Source organism: Ursus americanus, chromosome 20 (assembly GCF_024610735.1).
Source record: "Ursus americanus isolate L20-20 chromosome 20, mUrsAme1.1.p, whole genome shotgun sequence".
NCBI classification, from domain to species: Eukaryota; Metazoa; Chordata; class Mammalia; order Carnivora; family Ursidae; genus Ursus; species Ursus americanus.
In genome coordinates this window covers 45612841-45635332 of record NC_142146.1, presented here as the reverse complement: position 1 = coordinate 45635332, position 22492 = coordinate 45612841, and the positions used below count along the sequence as shown (strand labels likewise).

At 44.6% G+C, this 22492-nt stretch overlaps 1 protein-coding gene across 1 annotated transcript in view; it reads left to right on the top strand.

Annotated features, from left to right (window-relative positions):
• Window positions 1-22042, top strand: part of CLRN1 (clarin 1) — a 35411-nt gene extending 13369 nt beyond the window's left edge. The window contains exons 2-3 of the mRNA XM_045812704.1: window positions 9432-9611; window positions 21777-22042. Of these exons, the coding sequence (XP_045668660.1) occupies window positions 9432-9611; window positions 21777-22042 (446 nt within the window). The remainder of the gene's footprint in view (window positions 1-9431; window positions 9612-21776) is intronic.
• Window positions 22043-22492: the final 450 nt, after the last annotated feature.

Sequence of the window (22492 nt, the reverse complement as noted above, 5' to 3'; positions counted from 1 at the left end):
GATTAAAATTTTTCTTTTAATAAAGAGATTTGAAATCCTATTCTGGTTACCAACCAGGTCTTTCAGTTTCTTTAAAAAAAAAAAAAAGGTTCCTATTATCCCTCTGGTGACTATTTTATTTCCATTGCCCCAGATTCTCTCCAAAAACCCCCTCTCAATCCAGTTTCTACTACCATCAGCAGCTTACGTCAAGGTCAACAGGGACTGCTCGATTCTATGGAATTCAGATTCTTAACCCAAAGTTCCCATCACACTTAAAGATGCTAGCACCCTCTCTTCTTCTCCTCTGGTCCTGGGGTCACCAAGTAGACTGTCCACTCCTCTTTCTTCCCTTTTTGCCTTTGTGGCACTAATTCCCCTAGTAAAAACCACTAACTTCTACCAAGAGAGCCTAGACCTGCTGACCACATCAGACTCCATCCCCACATCCTACTCCAAGCAAAATGTATCCATCCAACATTTATGTGTCCCACAGCTACATCATGCATTCTCAATGGCTGCCATAATCCCCCTAAGAGGGGAGGATTGGTTCTTGGGGGAGAAAGAACCCCCTTATTCTTTAAGAAGTGTGTATCTGTCTAAAGCACAGATATAAATACAATACAGAAATCAATACACAATATAAATATAGTATTAAAATTTCATTGGGAAAGGGGGATTAGGAGAAAGGTCTGAAAAGACTCCTGGGGGTGAGGAACAATAATGAAAAAAAAAAGTTGAGAAATACTGATCTACACTGTGCCAGGCATTCTTAGGTGCTAGTAATATAGCAGTGAATAAAACTGACCAACAAACGAGTCATGAGAGAAACAAGTAAAAATACAGACTTGGTCAGGTTGCAATAATTGCTAAGGAGAAAAGTAAAAGCAAGGAAAGGGGTTGGAGAGTCGGAAGGGGAGGTGACTGTGTAGGGGGTGACAACTTTAAATAAGGTGGTTAAAGAAGCCCCCCCCCCGCCCCCCACAAAGTGGTATTTAAGTCAAGCCATGGAGGTGAGGGAGCAACCTGTGAGGATATCAGGGGAATATCCAGGGGAGGGAACAGTATGTGCAAAGGCCCTGAGGTAGAAATGCTCCAGGCATGATTGAACTACAATAAGGAGGCCAATGGCTAGAGCACATTGCTCAAGGAAATGGGTAGCAGATGAAATCAGAGGACTGGCAAGGAGTCCAACCATGTAGGTCCATTGCAATGAGTTGGTTTATAAGCTGAGTGAGCATAGAAGCCACTGGAAGAGTTTAAGCAGGGGATTGACATAAACCAGTTCATTTATTAAAGATCCCTCTGGCTGCTGGGCTGAGAGTAGATTGTAAGAAGGAAGGGTGGAAACCCTTGCTATCATCCGAGTGAGAGATGGTGGTGGCTTAGACTGGGATAGAGCAGTGGAGACAGAGAGAAGTGGTCAGATTCTGAAGGTAGTGCCAACAGGTTTTCCTGATGGAGTAACATGAAATATAAGACTAAGAATCAAGGATGATGCCAAGGAAGAATGGAGCTGTGAGCAACTGAGGCAAAGAAGGCTGAAGGAAGCAAATGTGAGGAAGGGAAGACTATGGGGGCGGTTTGGGACACAACGAGATGCCTATTTAATATCCCGGTCAAGATGTTCAGTAGGAAGTTGAGGACTTACAAGTGTGCGATTCAAGGGGAAATCCAGGCTGGAGATATTGCTTTGTAAGTGTTTCTAGTAAAAAGCCGTGCTACTGGCTAGAGCACCAAGGAAGCGAGTGAAGAGGGAGAAGAGAAGAGGTACAAGAACAGAGAACTCCAGAGAGGAGGTGAACCAACAAAGCAGATGGAGATAGCAGCCAGTGAGGTAGCGGAACCCGGAGAGTGCCATGTCGGGGAGCTGAGGGAAGCATTTCCAGGAGGAGACAGTGAGCCATTGTGCCAAATGTAGACCAGGTAAGATGGGGACAAAGATTGACTGTTGGGTTTGGCAGCTTGAAGCTCTTTGGTGCCTTGGGAAATGTAGTTATCAGTGCAAGCGTGTTCAAGAGAGAAAGTGGAGAGAGGGAGGAGACGTTGGGAATACAGCCAGCTCCCCGTAGGGGTTTGCTCTAAGGGAAATAGATAAAAGGAGTAATAGCTGGAGGCCTTAAGGGAGATTTTTTTTTTTAAGATTTTATTTATTTATTTAATGTTTGCGGGGGCGGGGGGCAGAGGGAGAGGGACAAGCAGACTCTGTGCTGAGCGGGGAGCTGGATGGAGGGCTTGATCTCACACCCTGAGATCATGACCTGAGCCAAAACCAACAGTCGGATGCTTAACTGACTGAGCCACCCCAGCTCCCCGATATATACATATATATATATAGTTTTTAAGATGAGAAAATGACAGCATGTTACTTGTGTGCTGATGGGACTGAGCCGAAGAGAGGGAAATGGACATGGCAGAGAGAGAACTCCTCAGCAGTGTCTCTGAGGAGGCGAGAAGGGACAGCCATGAACGTGGTGGAGCTGGCCGTGGAAGGGGCACCCCCTAGACTTCTACTGAGCACCTACCCTGTGCTAAGTAGTCCATACGCTGAGGTCACAGACTCACACATTTGAGAGGAAGGTAGAATTTCCTTTTCAGGTAAGGAAATCAAGGTTCAGGGAGTTCACCAACTTAGAAAAGGAGCTGAAGTCTGAATCTCCTCTGATTTCAAAAGCCTGGTGCCTTCCGAGGCTGCCCCAAGAAACACCTTCATTTTACAGAAACAGGGACCCTTGGACCTGCTCCAGGTCACACAGTAGACTACAGCCTGGTGCTTGGCTCTTGACCCTGTGCTCCGTTTCCCCTCTCTTACTGAGCTCGTCCTCCTCCATGCCGAATGGTCACCTTGGCTGAAGCTCTTGCTCACGTCTGGAAGAGCCTCCTCAGTCCAGACCTTATCCTCCCACTCTTTTGGTTTTAGTCCGGTTTACTGAGGTATAATTCACACATAAAATTCACCCTTTTTAGGTGTACAGCTCTATAAATTTTGATTAATACATAAAGGCATGTAAATACCACCACAATCAAGATATAGAACACTTCCATCACCCTCGAAATTTCCCCTATGCCCCTTTTGTGGTCAATCTCCTTCCTCACTGCCAACCTTCGGCAAAAACTGATCTCTTTTCTGTCCTTATTATTTTGTCCTTTCCAGAATGCCATATGTATGGAATCCTACAACATGCAACCTTTTGGGCGTAGTTCATTTCTGTTAGCATAATGCATTTCAGATCCATCCATGTTATGGTATGTACCAGTGGTCTGTTCCTTTTTATTACTGAGAAGTATGTTATCTTATGGACAGACCAAAGCTTGTTTATCCATTCACCAGCTGATGGATATTCAAGATGTCTCCAATTTTTGGCAAATACGAATAAAGCCACTGCAAACATTTGCATACAGATTTTTGTGGACATATGTTTTTTAATTCTCTTAGATAAATATCTAGAAATGGAGTTGCTGGGTCATATGTCAAGTCTATGTTCAGTTTTTTAAACACCAAAGCAATTGGATATCCACAAGCAAAACAAAAAATTAGCCTTGGCCATATACAAAAAATAACCCAAAATGGATCATGGACTTAAATGTGAACCTAAAACTAAAAAATGTCTAGAAGAAAAACATAGGCAAAAATATCTGTGACCTTGCATGAGGCAGAGACTTCTTAGATTTGACATCCATAATACGATCCATAAAAGAAAAATAATTGATAAACTAGAATTCATAAAAAGAAGAACTGCTTTTCAAAAGGCACTGATAAGAGAATGAACAGACAAGCCACATAGTTGGAGAAAATATTTGTGAATTACTTATCTGATAAAGGGCTCATATCCAGCATGCATAAAGAATTCTCAGAACTCAATAATAAGAAACAATCCAATAAAAAATGCACAAAAGATATCAATACACTTCACCAAAAAAGATATATAGAAAGCAAATAAACTCACAAAATGCTGCTCAATATCATTAGTCATTTGGAAAATGCCAAGTAAAATTACAATGAAGTAAACTACACACCTATTTAAATGGCTACAATTTTAGAAAGCTGCCAAGTGCAAGAATGCTGAACGACTCATACACTGCTGGTAGGAAGGTGAAATGGCACAGTCACTCTGGAAACCAGATGGCAGTTTCTTACAACGTTACACGTGCAGGAGCTGGGGGCGGGGGGCGGGGGGGAAGAGGGGGCAGGTGGACTGCAAAGGGGAAACCAGTTTTTGGTTCAGTGAAATTGTCCTATATATTGATTGAGGTGGTGGTTACATGACTGAGTATCAAAATTCACAGAAAATAAAAAGGGAGAATTTTTTACTGTGCTAATTTTACTTTAATTTTAAAAATGGGTGAGGGGGAGGGGAGTAAAAGGCTCAGGCAGCAATGCCCCTGTGTGAGTAGGCAAATCAACTTCTCTGTGCTTCAGGGGTTTTTTGTTTTGTTTTGTTTTGTTTTGTTTTTTTAATCTATACATTGAGGATAAAATAGCCCCTTCTTTATATTGTCATTAGAATTAAAAGATTTAAATCTCTCATTTATGCTTCAATTTATGTTGTAAGAATTAAAGGACTTAAGTCTCTAATTTATGCAATATAGCTAAGGACCTGGAACATAGCAAATGCCATATAATTTTTGGCTGTTATTTTTAGTCCTATTATTATTACTCATGTATTGCTCTTTGAGGAAGTTTGGTGATGAAAGAGCAGAGAAAAGGAGGGCACTCAGGGGCTGGGGCAGTCTGAAGACGGGGAGAGCGAGGCACATTGACTCACGCACAGAGTGGAGGAAATCCGTGAGAAGAGAATGAGAGACAAGGAGTCATTCTGAAAGCACAGACCAATCCTGTCTTACTAACGTGGCATCAGCGCCCTGCTTTAATAAATAACTCCCTTTCACTTGTCAACAGCTAATTAAGTAATTTCTGGAGGCCAGAAGTGACTTGCTGGATTTAATGACAGCCCCTCCGCAGCTCAAAATGTTCAAATTCTTTCTCTGTGTTATAATCCCAAACCCAAGAACGGAAAGACCAAACCAACCTACCTCCTCAATACACCATATCCAATACGGTGAAAGTGACACCTCCCTGTATTTATTCGAACGGTCTGCTCTCCGCTTCAGCCAAGCAAAAGTCATGTGAACGGTGGTTGGAAAATGGAGGGTTGTAACCAGAGTTCTGGCTGGTCATGACACACTCAGGGAATTTTCATCAAAAACAGAAACCCGAGAAAATGTTAAGTAACTGTGTAACTCGCAGGGATTAGTGCCCTGCTGGGTCACTTTCTCAACAGAATGGAAATTGTAAGAGACTTCATAAGAATTAGAATGCTCCATGTGACAATTTACTTTAGCTCCTAGCTTTTCTTTCTAGGAGGCAAATCACTGCAACTTCTCTCTGCCTTTGTTTCATTTGGTAACAAGCCTCGATTTTCAGACAGGCTTCACCTAGCCACCCTATCAGAGATGCTGAGGTCGCCACTTCTTTTAACATGTGTGGAGATAGATGGAAGAAGGGTTTTTGGATAACTGCTAGTAAAAACCAAATCAACAGGGGTGCCTGGGTGGTGCAGTCGTTAAGCGTCTGCCTTCGGCTCAGGGCGTGATCCCAGCGTTCTGGGATCAAGCCCCACATCAGGCTCCTCTGCTATGAGCCTGCTTCTTCCTCTCCCACTCCCCTTGCTTGTGTTCCCTCTCTTGCTGGCTGTCTCTTTCTGTCAACTAAATAAATAAATCTTTAAAAAAAAAAAACAAATCAACAGCTGATGGAGCGAAGAATAGCAGGTGGGATGGATGGTATGGTCTCAGCAGTTGGAAACTCAGGAGGGCAGGGCGTGGAGGAATAAGACTACCTGCTTCACTCTGTGCCCCCAGAACATGGGGGGGGCAGAGGCTTAGCACCCACAAACTTGAACATCCATATTGCCACTCTGCCTTTCCTCCAAGCAGCTGGGGAATTTCCTTATGTTATCTACCAATCTACCCATCCACATCATTTCTAATTGAGAAGGACTTTTAAAAGTACATCCGCAAAAAAGAAATAAGATTACAACCACAATACCATTCACATAACGAACTAAACCAGTAACAGTTATGTAATATCATCTAATACCCAGTCCATGTTCAATTTTCTCTGGTTATCTCAGAAACGACTTTTATAAAGCATTTGTTCAAATCACAAACAGTATCCATACGTTGCATCTAGTAATAAGTCTCCTGAAGCCTCCTTTAATCTAGAAGTCACAGTCAATATCTACCCATTTATTATTATTGTTTTTTAGGTATTTATGTATTCATTGAAGAGAGAATACTTCCAAGGTGGTAAAGAAAAAAAAAATTCCAAAAGATACGTAATGAAATATCCCTCAGTCTCCTTCTCCAGAAGCACTGTTACAAGTCTTGTGTGTAGGCTTCTAGAAATGGTATCTGTATGGATGAGTATGCCCATTTCTGAGGCTACTGTAGCATGGTGGTTAAGAGTAAGGACAGGAGTTCAGATCTCCACCACTTACTAAGTACAAATCTTGGGATGTTACCTCGCCCCTGAGCCCTAGTTTTTCCTGTAGTAGGTGGGTTGTTGAGAGAATGAAATCAGGTAAGTACTTAAATATCTGTTATTATATACATTCCCCTTTGGTTTTTCCCCAAATGCACATTTCTATTTGTTTGGGTTTCGGTTTTGTTTTTTTTTTAACCTAACATATTTTAATGATCATTTCATACCTGGTCTTATAGATTCACATCATTGTTCGGAACATTTTCTTCCCTTGGCTTCTTTGCTATTCCATCCATGGATTTGTTCCTAACTCACAAGCTCTCTTTCGTAGGCTCCTTGGCTTGTTTCTCTTCTCTCCTGTGCAAGTCAACGTGGGGGAGCCACAGGCTCCTTCTCTCCTCTAGCTACAGTTTCTCCACAGGTGATAGCCATTCCTCAGGCTTTACATACCAAGATGAGGTCATGGAGGCCCTTAGGTCATAAAATTTAAGGAGACATTCACTCTTGAGCACGTGCAAGAGGGGGTTGACCCTGGAGAGTGACTGTCCCTTTAAATTGTATGCCTTAGGTATCTTGCTTGCCTCACCCTTGTCCCTAAATACCTCTAAATACCTCCACCTTCTCCCTGGACCTCCAGACACATAAATCCTATTTGGCACCTCTACTTGCATATCTTAGACGTAACTCAAACTTCCAATATCTAAAACAGAACTCCTGCCTCACTTCCCACTCCCCACGGAGTGGGGTCCCCAGACCCACACCTTCTACTTGTCTATGTCAGTTAATAGCATTACCATTTATTCGGTTGCTTATCCTTGATTCCTTTCTTTCAACAAGTCCTATCTTCTATCTCCAAGATCGATTCCAAACCTGGTAACCGCCCACCATCTCTACTGCTGCACCTTAGGTCAGGCCCCCGTCTCTTGCCAATGTGAATACTCCCTGCCTCTGGGTCTCCCTGCTTCCACGGCTTCCCTCCTCCCTCCCCTCACCCCCTTATTCACGCTAATCAGCAGCCAGACTGATTTTTCACGACATGAAGGAGATGATGTCCCTCTCTTACTTAAAACTCCCCAGTGGCTTCCCAGTGAATTTAGAGATAAAAGCCAACTCCTTACTGTGGTCAGTTGACCAGGACCCAGCGGGTGCAGCAGTCTGATCCCAGCCTCAGGATCCCACTTCCACCTCCTCTCACTCACCAGGCTCACCAGCTCAGCTCGCTGCTGCCCCAGCTGTGTTCCTTTCCCTGGGACTGCTCTTCCCCAGATATTTATACAGCCACTTCCTTCCCGGCATTCAGGTACCAGCTCAGGTGTAACTCTGCTCACCACCCACATCCACTCACTCACTCACTCAAAATTCCATTACCCTGGGGCGCCTGGGTGGCACAGCGGTTAAGCATCTGCCTTCAGCTCAGGGCGTGATCCTGGTGTTATGGGATCGAGCCCCACATCAGGCTCCTCTGCTATGAGCCTGCTTCTTCCTTTCCCACTCCCCCTGCTTGTGTTCCCTCTCTCGCTGGTTGTCTCTATCTCTGTCAAATAAATAAATACAATTAAAAAAAAAATTCCATTACCCTGTTTCATTTCTCCATAGTAGCAGTGCTCTGTCAAAGTGTCTTACTGTTACCATTGCATAGTCGCCCCCCAGACCTTGGGGACTTACAACAAAAATTTATTAGTTCAACTGCCTAGGTCCTGATTGGGTTGCAGTTAAGCAGCAGCTGGGGTTGGAGTCACCCAGAGGCTTTTCTGGGCTGGACCCCAATACTCTTCCCTCCCGTGCCTGGTACTCCTCTGGGTGGCCTTTCTTTCCAGCAGAGTAACTTGGACTTCCTGAATGGCAGCTCAAGCCTCCCAGAGAAAAGTCGTAGGAACGGCTGATCTTCTTAGGGGCTAGCCTAGGATTGGCACGCTCTAGTTCTGCTGCTGTATTCAGGTGGCCAAAGCAGCCACAAACCAGCCCAGGTTCAAGGGGATTGAGAAATAAATTCCTCTAAAAGAGAAGTGCCATGTGTGTAATAGGAGGGAAAGAATTGGTGGTGGCCATCTTTGGGGATTAGCTACGAAATTTATTGGTTGTCTGTTTATTCCCATTAGGTTATAATCTCCACGAAACAACAGGGACCTTATCTATCTTGTTTTATGGCTCTATTTCCAGCACCTAGAACAATGCCTGGCACATACTAGGTGCTCAGTAAATAAGTTAAGAAACATTTGATAAGTGTTTGGGAAACTAAATGGACTGAACTTCCCCAGATTGGTCTTGCCAGGTTTGCTGATGTTAAGCATACTGATGCCTCACCAGATATGAGAGACCCTACATTTATAAAGTATTTCATTTCCTCTGCAAACAAGAAAAACTTGCCCTGAACACAAAATCTAGAAATAGATTTGGCATGTTTTCTAAATGGAAAATATTTCTTGTATCACCAGAAATTTTTTCCCACAGCTTGTGCGACATCAAAATATTGAAGTTGACTGAAAATACCCCATTTTTTAATCTTGGTGTGGACTAGAAACCATTTTTTTTCTTTTTTGGAGCAAAGGAAACAGAAATAGTTCCTGATGTTTGGACTCCTCCAAATATCCTCAAACTGAAAATGTCCTTTCAAGACAGATTTTTAAAAAAAAAAAATGACTACTGAGAAATGTCATTAGAAGTTTGGTCATCAGCATGCACAGGGTTTGGTTATAACACCAGCACTTGTTTATTTAAGTGATTACATATGACCAAGGGCAGAAACGATTCCCTCAAATCCCTTCTTTGTTGGTCTTTACTGGTGAGTTCTATAAAATAATCCTGTGTTTAAACCTTCCTCTAAATCCCCCGTAAATTAGTAAGTGAGAATGTATTCATCTGAAGGATTTTAGTGATTTTTGAAGTTACAAAGAAGGATTTAATTTTTGAAATTACATTCACCGACTACCACTAACGCAACGTCTTCTAATCTTGGTGTCCTCTTTAGTTTTCCCAGATTTGCTCCAAGTGATCCCCGCGAGCATCCACATCAACGTCATCCTCTTCTGCACAGTCCTGGTCATTCTAACCATGCTGGGAACAGCCCTCTTCACGTACAACGCTTTCGGCAAGCCCTTTGAAACCCTGCATGGTCCACTGGGGTTGTATCTTTCGAGCTTCATTTCAGGTGAGTACAAAATTCTACTTCTACTTCGAAGCACTTCTATCTGACACAAAGACAAACGTGCCTCCCGAGGTGTCAAAAGACAGGTCTACCTGAATGTAAGTGACAGTTCATAGACATGGATGTCCATCGTAGCGTTAGGTATGATTGCCAAAGTGGGGAAAAACGTAATTATCCAACAAGAGGGAATTTGGGATCTACATTGTGATGGTCTATATGGATAAACGCTGGCATTAAATTATATCTTTGAAGATGTAATCAAAAGGATGTATGCTTGGATCAAAAAATTAAGTGAATAAAACTGTGTAACATTTTATAAATATAAGATTTATAATAATAAGATTTTATGAACCGAATTGGAGTATATATAGACAGCATATATATTTATATTGTACATGTATTCTTTCTAGCTTCCCTATAGATACACAGAGAGAGAGAGAGAGAGCTCATCTGTTCTGTTCATAGTAGTTACCTCTGAGCAGTGAAATTATGGGTGATTTTTACTTTTTTTTATACTTTTTAGTATTTCCAAATGTTCAGTAATGTGCATGTATTTATTCACGATCAGGAAAATAAATAAAAATCATCCCAAAAAAGTAAAACACCAGTGTTCTGCCCACATAAGTTGTCATATTCAGGCTTATAGGTACTTTGTGTAGCATAATGATAGGTGTGTCTGGGAAAGAATAAACTCTAAACTCAGAAATCAGTCCATCAATAAACACGTCCTACTCAATAACTAAGGCTGATGGAAGAGCATAGAAACTCCAGATAGTGCCGCAAGGCGCTTAGGATACATTTACCAGGAGAAGAGAAACATGAGAAAATCAAAACTGTACGCGTAACTTGCATGTAGCCCTTCTTCTATCAGAGGTCTCTGATTTCACCCCACTTCAGACTTGCAAAAGGACTTAGTACTCTGTCAGACTCCCAGGAAGCACCTGCAGTTCTCTTAAGGATTCCACGGGGAAGACAAGAGAGGTCACAACTCACACCAACAAACAGTAGATTGAAAATCTCGATGAGTCCGTTTCCTTCTCCTCTGACGTTACCCTTTGGCTGCCCCTGGGCCCCAGGCCCTTCTCTCTCTGGCCACTGCTCACTTCCCCTAGCACAAATCGAGGCCAGCCACAAGCTTGTAGAGCCCCCTCTCTAGAAAACAGAGCCTTGGGTCAACGGGCTCCCTCACTCGCAGTGCGGTACACTCTTTACCCACTCGGAATTGAGCGCGCATCTTGGAGCCTTACCTCATCCGCTTCTTGCTGATCAAATAATTTGCTTCCCCAAAGCACTTCTCTCTCCAGTGGGGGTTCTGCTACTATTTCCCCCATGTCTCTCACCAGCAGATAACAGTGTTCAATCGGGCGGAAACGGAGACCCTAGGAGGGCAGAGTCTAAGTCTTTCTCATCTGTGTATCTCCAGCAAGAGCATTCAGCATGAGGCTCTGCACGCAGTAAACAATTCGACACATGTTTGCGGACTTGAGAAAGCAAACCCGGAAGGAGATGTGCACCTGGGCACTTAGTACAGTTTAGAGAAATCAGAATTCCAGTGGGATGGGATTAGCAGAGCAGGCCCACAGAGGTGGCAGGACAGAAGCCAGAGAGGGGAGGGATGAAACCTTTAAAGGGCTTCGAGATAAGGGCAGAGGAGCAAGAGCACAGGTACAAGGTGCAGACAGACTGAGACAGTGATTCAATGTCATGGGCAGGCCCAGGTGAGAAGCCGATGTTGGCATTAGCTCCCCTCTCCCCCAATATACCAAACCAAACTGGTAGACCTGGGCGGTGTGCTATGTTAGTGAAGGCCATCAAATCAATCAGAGGCCAACCAGAAAACAGAATACACACTATTTTGACCAAGGGAACACAATGTTCTAAAGTGGTTCTTAATGTGGGGTTCCCAGACCAGTAGCATTTGCCGCACCTGGGAACTTGATAGAAAAGCAAATTCTCCGGCCCCGCCCCAAACCTGCTACTGCTTCAGAAACTGGGGTGGGGCGGGGGGTGGGCAGCAATGTGTTCAACAAGCCTTTCAGGTGATTCTGATGCAAGCTCAGGTTTGAGGACCGGGGCTGTCAGGAACTGATGGAACAGGTGTTAGAGGACTGGTGACAGGAAATGGAGACCCTAAGGTGACTCGGAGATGGTAATCTCAGAAAGCATCTGCCATTCCCAGGGCTGAAAGAACCGAGGGAAGAATTTGGAGTTACCAGAACCCAGGTGCTTGAGAGAGGCCAGGGCGCTGGGTGTCAGACCTTTGAGGAGATGACAGTGTCGTGTGACACCAGCGGTGGTGGTGGGGGGGGGTAGAAAGGGCTTGGGAAGTGCCCCCTCCCCAGTGCTGAGTACTGACAGAGCAGAACGGGAAGCAGCTGAGGAGGCAGACGATGAGTCCAGTCGAGAGAGAGTCGGGGGAGTCTTGACCCAGCATCACAAAGCAGAGCAAAAAAAGCACTGGTTCGAAGCTGAGCTACAACCGCTTATTAACTGGCACAACCATCTCGCACTCCAGCTTCTGAATGAAATTCAGAAGAGCAGCCCATTTGGAAGACAAATTATTTGACAGTTCTAACGGATGACCGAACTAACAGTATTTGAAAAGCAAGATGACTCAGAGAATGCAGAATTTAATCCAAGTCCCAGATCTTATCTCGGCCCTCGGCCAAGTCTAATGCAAAGAAAACCTGAGCGCAGAAATATATGCGGGGACACACAGACCCTGGGCTTACATTATATCTTATTTATCTTTGAACTTGCTGCAAAAGCAGGTCCTCAATAAAGGTTTGTGGATGAGAGAAGGAAGGGAAGAGGAGTAGGAAAAGAAGGAGCCAGCTCCAGATCTGTCCTACAGAAGAAAAAGGCCTAGTATTTGCACCTTATCTACTTTTTTAAGCCCCAAATCCTTATTTGTTAAATACGAAAAATTTCAATAACTTTTTAAAAACTGTGCATGAGAAAAAACATGTTTAAGGGTCAAATGGACTGATCGTTGGTGACCTTTGGGGTAAACAGATCACTCTTGAATCACAGACTACCTTCTGCTTCAATCTACATACAGTAACTGGAAACCCCTGGCGTTTTGGAAATGTTTATCTGAAGTTGTAATATTCACGGAGATCCCAGCTCTACACCCTAATTGTGGGAGGATGGGGACTTACAGCCTTATCACAAACACTGTAACTCCAAGCCAACAGAGACACACAAAGAAGGGAGAGCCTGTATTAGGAAGTCCTTTTGTTCCCGTGTGAGTCACACTCCACTGGAGACCCCCTTATTGGCCCACGGTGGGGAGGTGAGCTCTCTTCCACTGAGTCTCCTCCCCTGTTTCTCTACCCAGGTGGCCTTCCTCACCGTCTACAGGGAAAATTCCTTCCTCCTGGGATCTCCTTTCTCTTCTCTCACTCACCCCTGGGTTCCCCAAGATTCCCCCTTTCCTTGTGCTGCTATCATTCGGGCCTATTGTCTACCCCCTTGCTGGATGGTGACCCAAGGCTTGGCATCCTGAGGCATGAAGATGGGGGAGAAGGAAAGGGAAGGGGTCTTCCTTCCACACAGCCGGAGTAACAGTGCTCTGAGCATCCCCTTCTGTGTTCCAATGTGCATGCCAGACCCTGGACACAAAGCAGGAAAGGGAATAGACCTGCAGACTAGGCCACCAAATGCTTTATTCACCACAGCTGGCTCATGCTATGGCCTGATAACCTGTTGCCCTCCTGGACCAGATATTGCTTCCACTTCTCCTGGCTTCCGGTTTGGTCCATCACATTCCTCAGCCTTCTTCGTGCTGCATTTCTGTCCACTGTCATTGTTCACGAGACACATGCAACTCAGTCCCTTTGCTCTTTCTCATCTTGTCAATTATAAACTAGATTTGAGAAATCTTTCCCCAAGTTAGGATTTTAGTAATACCTTAATGGTCCCCCTTAATTCATTTTGGGCAGGGATTCTCTTTCTGGACCATGCACTAGAATCCCTTAAAGAATTTTCTAAAAATGTTGACACCAGGCCCCATGCTACACTAATTAAATTGGAGTCTCTGGGGGTGGAGTCTGGGTACAAGCGTGTTTTAAAGCTCCCTCGGTAATGTTAATGTGTGACCAGCATTGAGAACCACTGATTGAGGTGCATACATCTCCCTTATTCAACAAACCCTGACTGAGAACCCACTATGTGGCCGCCATTATAACAGGCACTGGTGCTAGATATCACAACCAATCAATCAGGCACACAGGCCTGCCTTCATAGAATCTATAGTCTGGTGGGAGAGTCAAACAAAAGCATACATAAGTAATTAAAGATGACAATCATTCCAATAAGGGTGATAAATGTGCTGTTAGAATAGAGAATGAAGGGAAAGGGGGAATGGGGCTTTGATGCGGTGGTCAGCAACTAGTTCCAAGGACACAAAGGAGCTGAAGACCCCAGAGACTTTCCTAAGGAGAGGAGAAAGCACACGTGAACACTCTAGAAAAAGAGGTCAGCTTGCCATAGGAACTGCAAGAAGGCCCATGTGCCTGGAGTAGGTAATGAGGGACAAATGGCCCAAAAGAAAAAAAAAATCATCCGCAAGACCTGTTGATGCCAATTAACGTCAGACCTCAAAAGCCATGGTAAATCTTTTACAATTGATTCTCATTGCATTGAGAAGCTTTCAGATTTTAAGAAAATGTCGGATAGCTGATTCACCTTTTAAGAAACGTCTGGTGAAAGACAGGCTATTGCCTTGGACATGGAGAGAGATGAATGGATTCAAAAAAAATTTTGAGACTAAATTCAAAACCTTTTGCAGGTGGCTTAAGCAAGTAGACAGTGGTGGCATTAACCAAGATGAATAAGACAAGAGGAGGAACAGACTTAGAGTTTCAGGCAAGAAAGAGCTTGAAGGAGGAGCTTAGCACTAGAAATCAATGTTCTATTTGTGGTATGCCGAGTTTAAGACCCTAGGATGTATCCAAGCAGATATGGCAAATAGCCAGTGGGATATATGAGTCTGGAGCTCAGAGAAGAGGTCTAGACAAAAGACATAAATTTAGGAGTTGTCAGGATATAGATATTATTTAAAGCAATGGAAATGGATGAGCTCATCTAGAGAGAGAATGTAGATAGAAAAAAACTGGCATGGGACCAATCCCTGAAGAACACGGTCGGTTCGTATTTGCGTTGTGGAGGAAGGAGGGGCCAGCCAAGACACTGACTAGGTGTGTCCAGACAGGAGGAAGGAAAACCAAGAGGCTGTAAGATGGGAATGTTTCAAGAGTATGGCTGAATGGTGAGCGTTTTGAAAGCATAAATGGAAGAGGAAATGGGAGAGGAAGGCAGAATGGGGCAAGCGGTGGAAAACATTTCTCTCAAGGTTTATAATACAGCAGGAGAGACAAAGATGTACACAACTTAAGGAAGTAGAGAAAGAGAGAGAGGCAGAGAAGAAGCAGCTGAGCATAGACGTAACTGGATCCATAGTTTCACACTGGAGCACTGATATATGAGTGTCTGCCTTTCTATATTCCATTCTAGAAGTTTCCCAGTTGATGGTGGAGTCCCAGATCTGCAAGGAAAAGAGAGCAGGCTAGGTAGAAGCCTTGCCATGGATCAATCACAGAACATCCTAGATCGTTTGGTGAATACTCTCTGAAAATAATATGAAAGGTATTGACTCAGGCCTTTTAGAGGTGATGAAAACCTCCAAAATGAGGACTTATTGCAAATTATATTTATTGTGTCTTCTCTTACACAGAGCATCATGTTATGAGTTATACCAAGCAAGGCAAACAAATACGATAACTGCCTTCGTTTAGAAGGGGGATGTTCCTGGGGCTCCTAGGTGGCACAGTCAGTTAAGCATCGACTCTTGATTTTGGCTCAGCTCATGCTCTCAGGGTTGTGAGATTGAGCCCTCCATTAGGCTCCATGCTCAGCGTGAAGTCTGCTTAAGATTCTCTCTCTCCCTTTCCCTCTGCTCCTCCCCCCTGCTCTTTTCTCTCTCTCTCAAATAAATAAATAAATCTTTAAAAAAAATAAATACATAAAAGGGGGATGTTCCTAATACGGGCTTAATTAATTATGATCATTACAACTATGGCATAGAACATAAATAAACACAGTCACGGGGCGCCTGGGTGGCACAGCGGTTGGGCTTCTGCCTTCGGCTCGGGGCGTGATCCCGGCATGGTGGGATCGAGCCCCACATCAGGCTCCTCCACTATGAGCCTGCTTCTTCCTCTCCCACTCCCCCTGCTTGTGTTCCCTCTCTCGCTGGCTGTCTCTATCTCTGTCAAATAAATAAAAAAAAGACAAAGACAAAAAAACACAGTCACACATGAAACACATAGACAGGAAAATAAAGAGCAGGACAAAAATAGAGGACAGCTTAGATTATATATCAGGATTAGTACTCCTAATATCCCGGCCTCTATACTATGTCTAGGGCATGTTATTCGGCAGCTGGTGGTCACAGACTATCCACTTCCAACCTTATGGAGGAGCTGTCACCCAAAGTCCAAGAAGAAGATACACAGGGATGTCCAGGCATCAGAGCCACCGGACCTGACGGTGGTAGGAAGAGTTGGCAATGAAAACATTCTACTAGTTTCCCGGCATAGACTTTAGAAAGGAGGCCACAGAAGGAGAGAAGTAATATTAGCCAGCCCGTGATGGCAAAGGACCAGGGCTCCTGTTCCGAGGCGCAGGTGGCAGCAGGGTAGCGAGAGGACGGTAGTCCAGGTTCCTCACATTGAAGGAGCCAGAACAGAGCCGTCTAACTCACTGTGCCCCAAACCCGGCCATGACCCTGGTGCGAGCAGATGCTCAATCTTGTTCCATCACAATGGCAAACTCCCATCCTATGCAAAACATGCACACGTGTCTCCCTTTCTCTTTGATCTAGAGTCAAAGCCCAAGTCCTTGCTAGGACCTCCAAAGCACCACCTGACGCCTCCCCTGGCCACCCCCTTCCCTGCTTTATTTATTCTCCTTCGTGTATGCCCTTGCTTATCTTGTTATTTATTGACTCTTTTCCACTGTCCCCACCACTGGCAGCTCCCCGAGGACAGGGATTTCTGTGGGTGTATCCAGGGCTGTATCCGTGCGCCCGCAACAGGGCAGTAGGCATGCGATAAATACTTGTTGAATAAAAGACTAAAGCGGAAGGAGCTCTGTGTCTTTCCTGACAACGAAGGGTAGCCTCCTTTTCTGAAAGGCGATTCAAATCAGAAAAAGACTGTGTTTTTAGATCATTTCTTCTTTGCACCACTCTCACTAACGTGACATTTGTAAAAGGTAAGTCAGATGTTGGCTCTTCCACTTTCCAGTCTGGAAGACAAGGAGAAAAAGCTGGACCCAACTGGTGGTGTTCCTCCATCCACACCCGCTCTTCAGAAACACAGGACCAAATTGCTCCCCATCACGACCTCAAAATCTACTCTTAGGTATTAACTTGCTTTACTTGTCCCTCTGCCCCTCTTCTGGATGGCAGCCATTGGTCTCCGTACCCCTGTGGAGTCAGAACTGCTTTCATTTGCAGAAGAAATTATTGCTGGAGACCTCACCTTTGCTAGCTGGCTCTCTACTGAGATTGCACGATTTCACAGAAAATTAGTGCCTACACCTGCAAAGCTGTGGCTTTCCCACCCACATTTATCATCTTTCAAGACTCCTTAAAGAAGGAAATGATCAATTTATCACTCTGTAGAGGAAATGGAATGCCTCTAATATTTGTCATCTATAAGAGAGTTTAAAGATGACGTGCTCGCTTTCTGGAAATGCTGGCCATTACTTTAAATGGAATTGAAATTCTAATTTATTATTTCCCAAAATACAATCTTAGTGATAATAGGAGAATGTATCAGAGCTTTTTTTTTTTTTTTTTCACCCTCGAGGACACGTTTGCACTGAAACCCCTGGTCCCCTGGACTCCCACGGATCCTGGCAGGATGTTCCCACCCCTAAAGGCATAGTCAGCTTCAGGGCCAGCCAGGGATGAAGAGGCAGCTTTCTTGTTGGCTGGGACCTTTGTTCCCTATATTGTAAGGGCTGGAGGAGAGAGGTATCCAATTCCGCAGCTCCAGACAGCTGCCAGAGGACGGTCATGAGTGTGCAGTGTCTAGCACATTACAAATGTTTGTTAATTGACTGGTAATTCATTGTGTGACAGTCCTATAACTCAGCTATCCTTTTCAGTCAGGGATTAACTCAGTAATCAGTCATTACAGGGGAAAAAATATTACAGTACCAGCCAGATGGCAGGACAATCAAACACATAAAGGAAAATGGCTGGTCTCTGGGGAAGAAGCAAAGCAGCAAAACCTGGGTCCTGTGCCTGGTTACGTTCCAAATTCTAGCTGGAGCACGTCTTGGCAGGCTTTCCTACGTCTAGTGTACTCTAACCTTTCTTATGAGCCGGAGCAGTGTTGGTCAGATGAACAGGTGAGCCATCTGTCCCAATGGCCCCCGCTGAGTTTGGACTCCTGGTATGCCTGGATCACTGGGAAAAGGAAGAAGGAAGCGTGCAGGCCTGATCCTAGCATTTGTGAGGCCTTGAGCAAGAGTATTAATGAAAGCCCATCTACCCCATGTCCAAACATTTAAAAGTTATGAGCTAATAAACTATTCAATGGGACACGTTTTATCCTTCTGCCTTGACAAACATCTCCCCGTAAGGACCTGGAAGGCCAAATTCACATTTAGAATTCTGGACCCAAATGTGGTGATGGAGGACAGCTGGCCCCTGTCTGTCCATCTCCCTCCCCTTGCTGGCTTCCACCCACACTGTAATGGGCCTCAAGTATACACGTGTGGACACTCGCCTGAGCATGCAAGCTCGGACCATGCCCTTGAAATAGCTGGCCCTGAAGTCTCTGCAGCACCAGCCACAAAGTCTGCCCTTGGGAGGACTTACCCGAGGAAGATTAGCTGCACATGCAGTCCTGGAAATGTGCTCAGAGCTGTGTGGGGAGGGAATTCCCAGGTCCTGGGAGTATGGTCTGGAATGTGGGTCAGGGACTGAAGATGGGCTCATCCCACTGACTTCAAGGATTCCTCCTTGTGGGAAGGGGTCTTTCTAGAAGAGAGAGAGAGCAGCACCCTCCAAATGTGGGAGCCACAGCACAAGCCCCTTGCTGGGGACTAAAGGACATATTAGAAAAGTGCTAAGCCCTATTTCCACCATCACCCCCATCCCTGACACACCTCTCTCTGTGTGCCTAGTAGCCAGGCCACAAAGAGAAGATACATTTCATGTATATCTTTTGGTTCGTAAGTTGTAGTTATCCTTGGTCCCACATCTCTTTTAGAGCCATGGACAGAGAGAAGCAAAGATATCCTAATATCACAGTGAGTGGTTTCCCTTCGCCTCTCTTCATAGTCATGAGGGTGGCAGAAACTCAAGCTAGGTCACTATGCTCCGTCTCTGAAACAACAAGGGTGACCTCATGGTCAACTCCAGAATCCAGAGCAGAATCCCAGACCATCCTCTCAACTACTGGACCATGCACTCTGTTTTGGGAGCTCGCACGCTTGGATGATTAGCTATGGTGAAAGGCTGTGAGTCTGAAGATACCCCAAACAACCTTTACTTTGGGAATTTGAAATACAGTCTCACTATGATGCTGTCTCCTTAACAAAGTAGTACCTTTAAAATATTTAACAACTTGAAAAGGAAACCGAGCTCGAATTTTCCTTTCAAGCACTAAGGAAATACAGTGTTTCGCTTCTGTCTGAAATTCACCATCTCCTCAGACAAAGAAGGCTCTTTTGGTAAAAGCAATGGCATTTTCTCCACAATTTTCAAATAAAAGATAAAGAGAAAACAGCATTGCAGCCTCTTTGTTGGATCTAACAAGAAAGGAATAATACGGTTTTGCCAGGGGAGAGCCCTGGTTTTAAGTTCAGAATACAAAAATAGGCTGACAAATTTTACAAAAGAATATTCTCAACGACTGCTCTGAGGCCAGCGAGAAGTGAAGTTTCAAGAAAACTAGATCATTTGATTATTTGGGGGTATATTAGGATGACAATCAAGCTGATGGGTCAATCCTATGAGAAATTCTAAAATAGAAGAAATGTGATTTCTCCTTCCCTGCTCACCCCACCCCTCAGCCCTTACCCTCACACGATCCATTCTCTTCCTCTATCTCAGCCCAAACCTGGCCTTTGGGAAAAGAATGGGGCCATCATTTGCATACAGCTTCTCATGTCCAGACCACTCTCCCCACACAGTCCAGCATCCCTTCACTCGGCTGACTTTTCCTACAGCTACTTCCAAAGAACCTTCCATGATGCTATCTATCCTCTCAGTACCAGCCACCTGTACCTCCCTAGCTATTACATAAACTCACTGCAATGGGTTTATAATTGTCTAACCTGTCCGATTATACTGTTAGAGGAGAAACCATATCCATTTCCTATAACGTTTAAATCTCCACCAGTGTGCCCGTGGTTGGCACCTAACAAGTCGAATCCAGTAAATGAATGAGTGAATTAATGAATGGGAACTTAAGCCACTATATTGCTGTTCCCAGGGTGTTTGAATTACAGCAAGGGAAGAGCAAAAAGCACTTACCCCTCCTAAAGGAGTCGTAAGCCTAATGGGAGAGTATTTGGAGGAACAAGGCGCTGTGATGCACTCTGTTTTGGGGGGCCTATCTGATACAGTCAGGTTTTTTTGGTGTGTGGTGGGGTGGGATAAGGGATTATGGTAAGGACTTGCGAGAGGAAAGGAATACATAAAATTCATAGGAATAGCTACCAATTAGTAAGCATTTATATGTCAATTCTAATAACAATTGCTAATTGGGCATCATCTTTATTATCCACATTTTACAGGTGAGAAAATTGAGACTTGGAGATTAAAATTGCCCAATCTCACAGAGTAAGTGGAAGACTCAGGGTCTGAATCCAAAGCAGTCTGCCCTAAGTCAGAAGACCAGCTCAGCAAGTCTCCTATTAGCTGGAACCCCAGTGTGGTGGCTTGGGATCAACACTAGCTGTAGAAGTCCTTGGATCCTGGCTCTCCACTGTGTTCCCGATCTTGCCGCCTGCTTCGGCCCCCTGTGCCATCCACCCATCTGGGGGTCTCCCATTCTCCATCTGCAGTGAGAGAGGGCCTATCAGAGTTTCCAGGCACCACTCAGTATGGAGTGCCTCTGTCCTGCAGAGAGCTCACCCCAGACCTCAGCTGTACCAGTTAAGTTTAGATTAGGCTACCAATGAGTGGTAAATGAGGGGGAAATAATAATAGTGGACTAAACAAAATAGAGATTTATTTTTCTTTCCCATAAAAGCCTAGAGTTTGAAATCCAGGGTTGGTCTGGTAGTTCCAGGTGTCTGGGATCCAGACTGCTCCTTTCTCGTTTTTCTATAGCACATGGCTTGCATTTCTGAGGCCACCTGCTCCAAAATGCCTGCTGCAGCTCCAACCATTGCATCCATATTTCAACTACACGATGGAGGAAGGGGGGAAAGAAAGGGCAGGGCTCTGATACATGCAGACTTCAAGGAAACGTTCCTGCCCCTACATTCCACTCCTCCTCAAACAATGTAGCCTTTATTCAAGGCAGCCACATGTCTAGGTAAAAATCCCGAGTTCTACTAGAAACATGGAGAACAAATACTGTTTGCCTCAACACCTTATCTATGGCTCCCTCTGCCCAGGGACTCCTGTGGGCAGCTGTGGCCAGGTGGGAGCTGGAGGAGAGGGGAAGTCAAGTAGCCCTTCCAAAAGAAGCCCTAGGCCCTTCCACAAGGGGGCTGTATGACTGACATTTTTCCTATGTGGCCTACGAAGTATAGAGAAATTTGTTCTCTTAAAACCACATCATAGCAGTGGCTGTTTTGTAACCTCATTCCAACACTGTGATCTTAAGGTGTCCAGCAATTCAACCTTCTCATCACACAGAGAGGAACATCTCCCAGTCTTGGTGAGATCAGCTAGATTCTACCCTCCCCACCCCCACCAAGTCCGCTTCACTCAGAGACATAACCCAGGCCCTTCCATCCATCAGTTGGAGAATCAGGCTCATGATTACCAATTTGAAATGATATATTTTCGCAGAAGAATGCAAATGAGGACGATGATAAAAGCTTTCTTCAGTTTGCGCACTGACCCTCTTCCCTGTCCCTTACAATCTGAAAATATTTCTGCCAACACATTGTTTGTTCCTTCTGTTACAGGCTCCTGCGGCTGTCTTGTCATGATATTGTTTGCCTCTGAAGTGAAAATCCACCACCTCTCAGAAAAAATTGCAAATTATAAAGAAGGGACTTATGCCTACAAAACGCAAAGTGAAAAATACACCACGTCGTTCTGGGTTGTTTTCATTTGCTTTTTTGTTCACTTTTTGAATGGGCTCCTAATACGACTTGCTGGATTTCAGTTTCCTTTTGCAAAATCTAAAAACACAGAGACAACTAATGTAGCTGCAGATCTAATGTACTGAAAGGCAAATACTTCTGCAGTCTTCCAAGGAAGGGAGCAGACTTGCTTTGGTCACTTGGAAATGGTCAATTTTGTCCATCCTTTCAGACGCACAAATTAAAGCACCCAAACCCTCCATGACAATGTTTACAAATGATGTGCTAAGGGTACAGGCTGGAAAGGAAGGGGAGCAGAAGGAAGGTTTTGGAAGGTTGTTTTACCTGGTGGGAACTGGGTTCTTTTTTTTTTTTTTTTTTTAAGATTTTATTTATTTATTTGAGAGAGAGAAAGAGAGAGAGAGTGAGAGCCTGCACAGAAGCATGGGGTGGGGGGCAAAGGGAGAGAGCATCCCAGACTCCCCACTAAGCAAGGAGCCCTACAACAGGGGCTCCATCTCATGACCCTGAGATCAGGACCTGAGCCGGTGTTCAACCTACCGAACCACCAGGTGCCCCTGAGAACTGGGTTGACA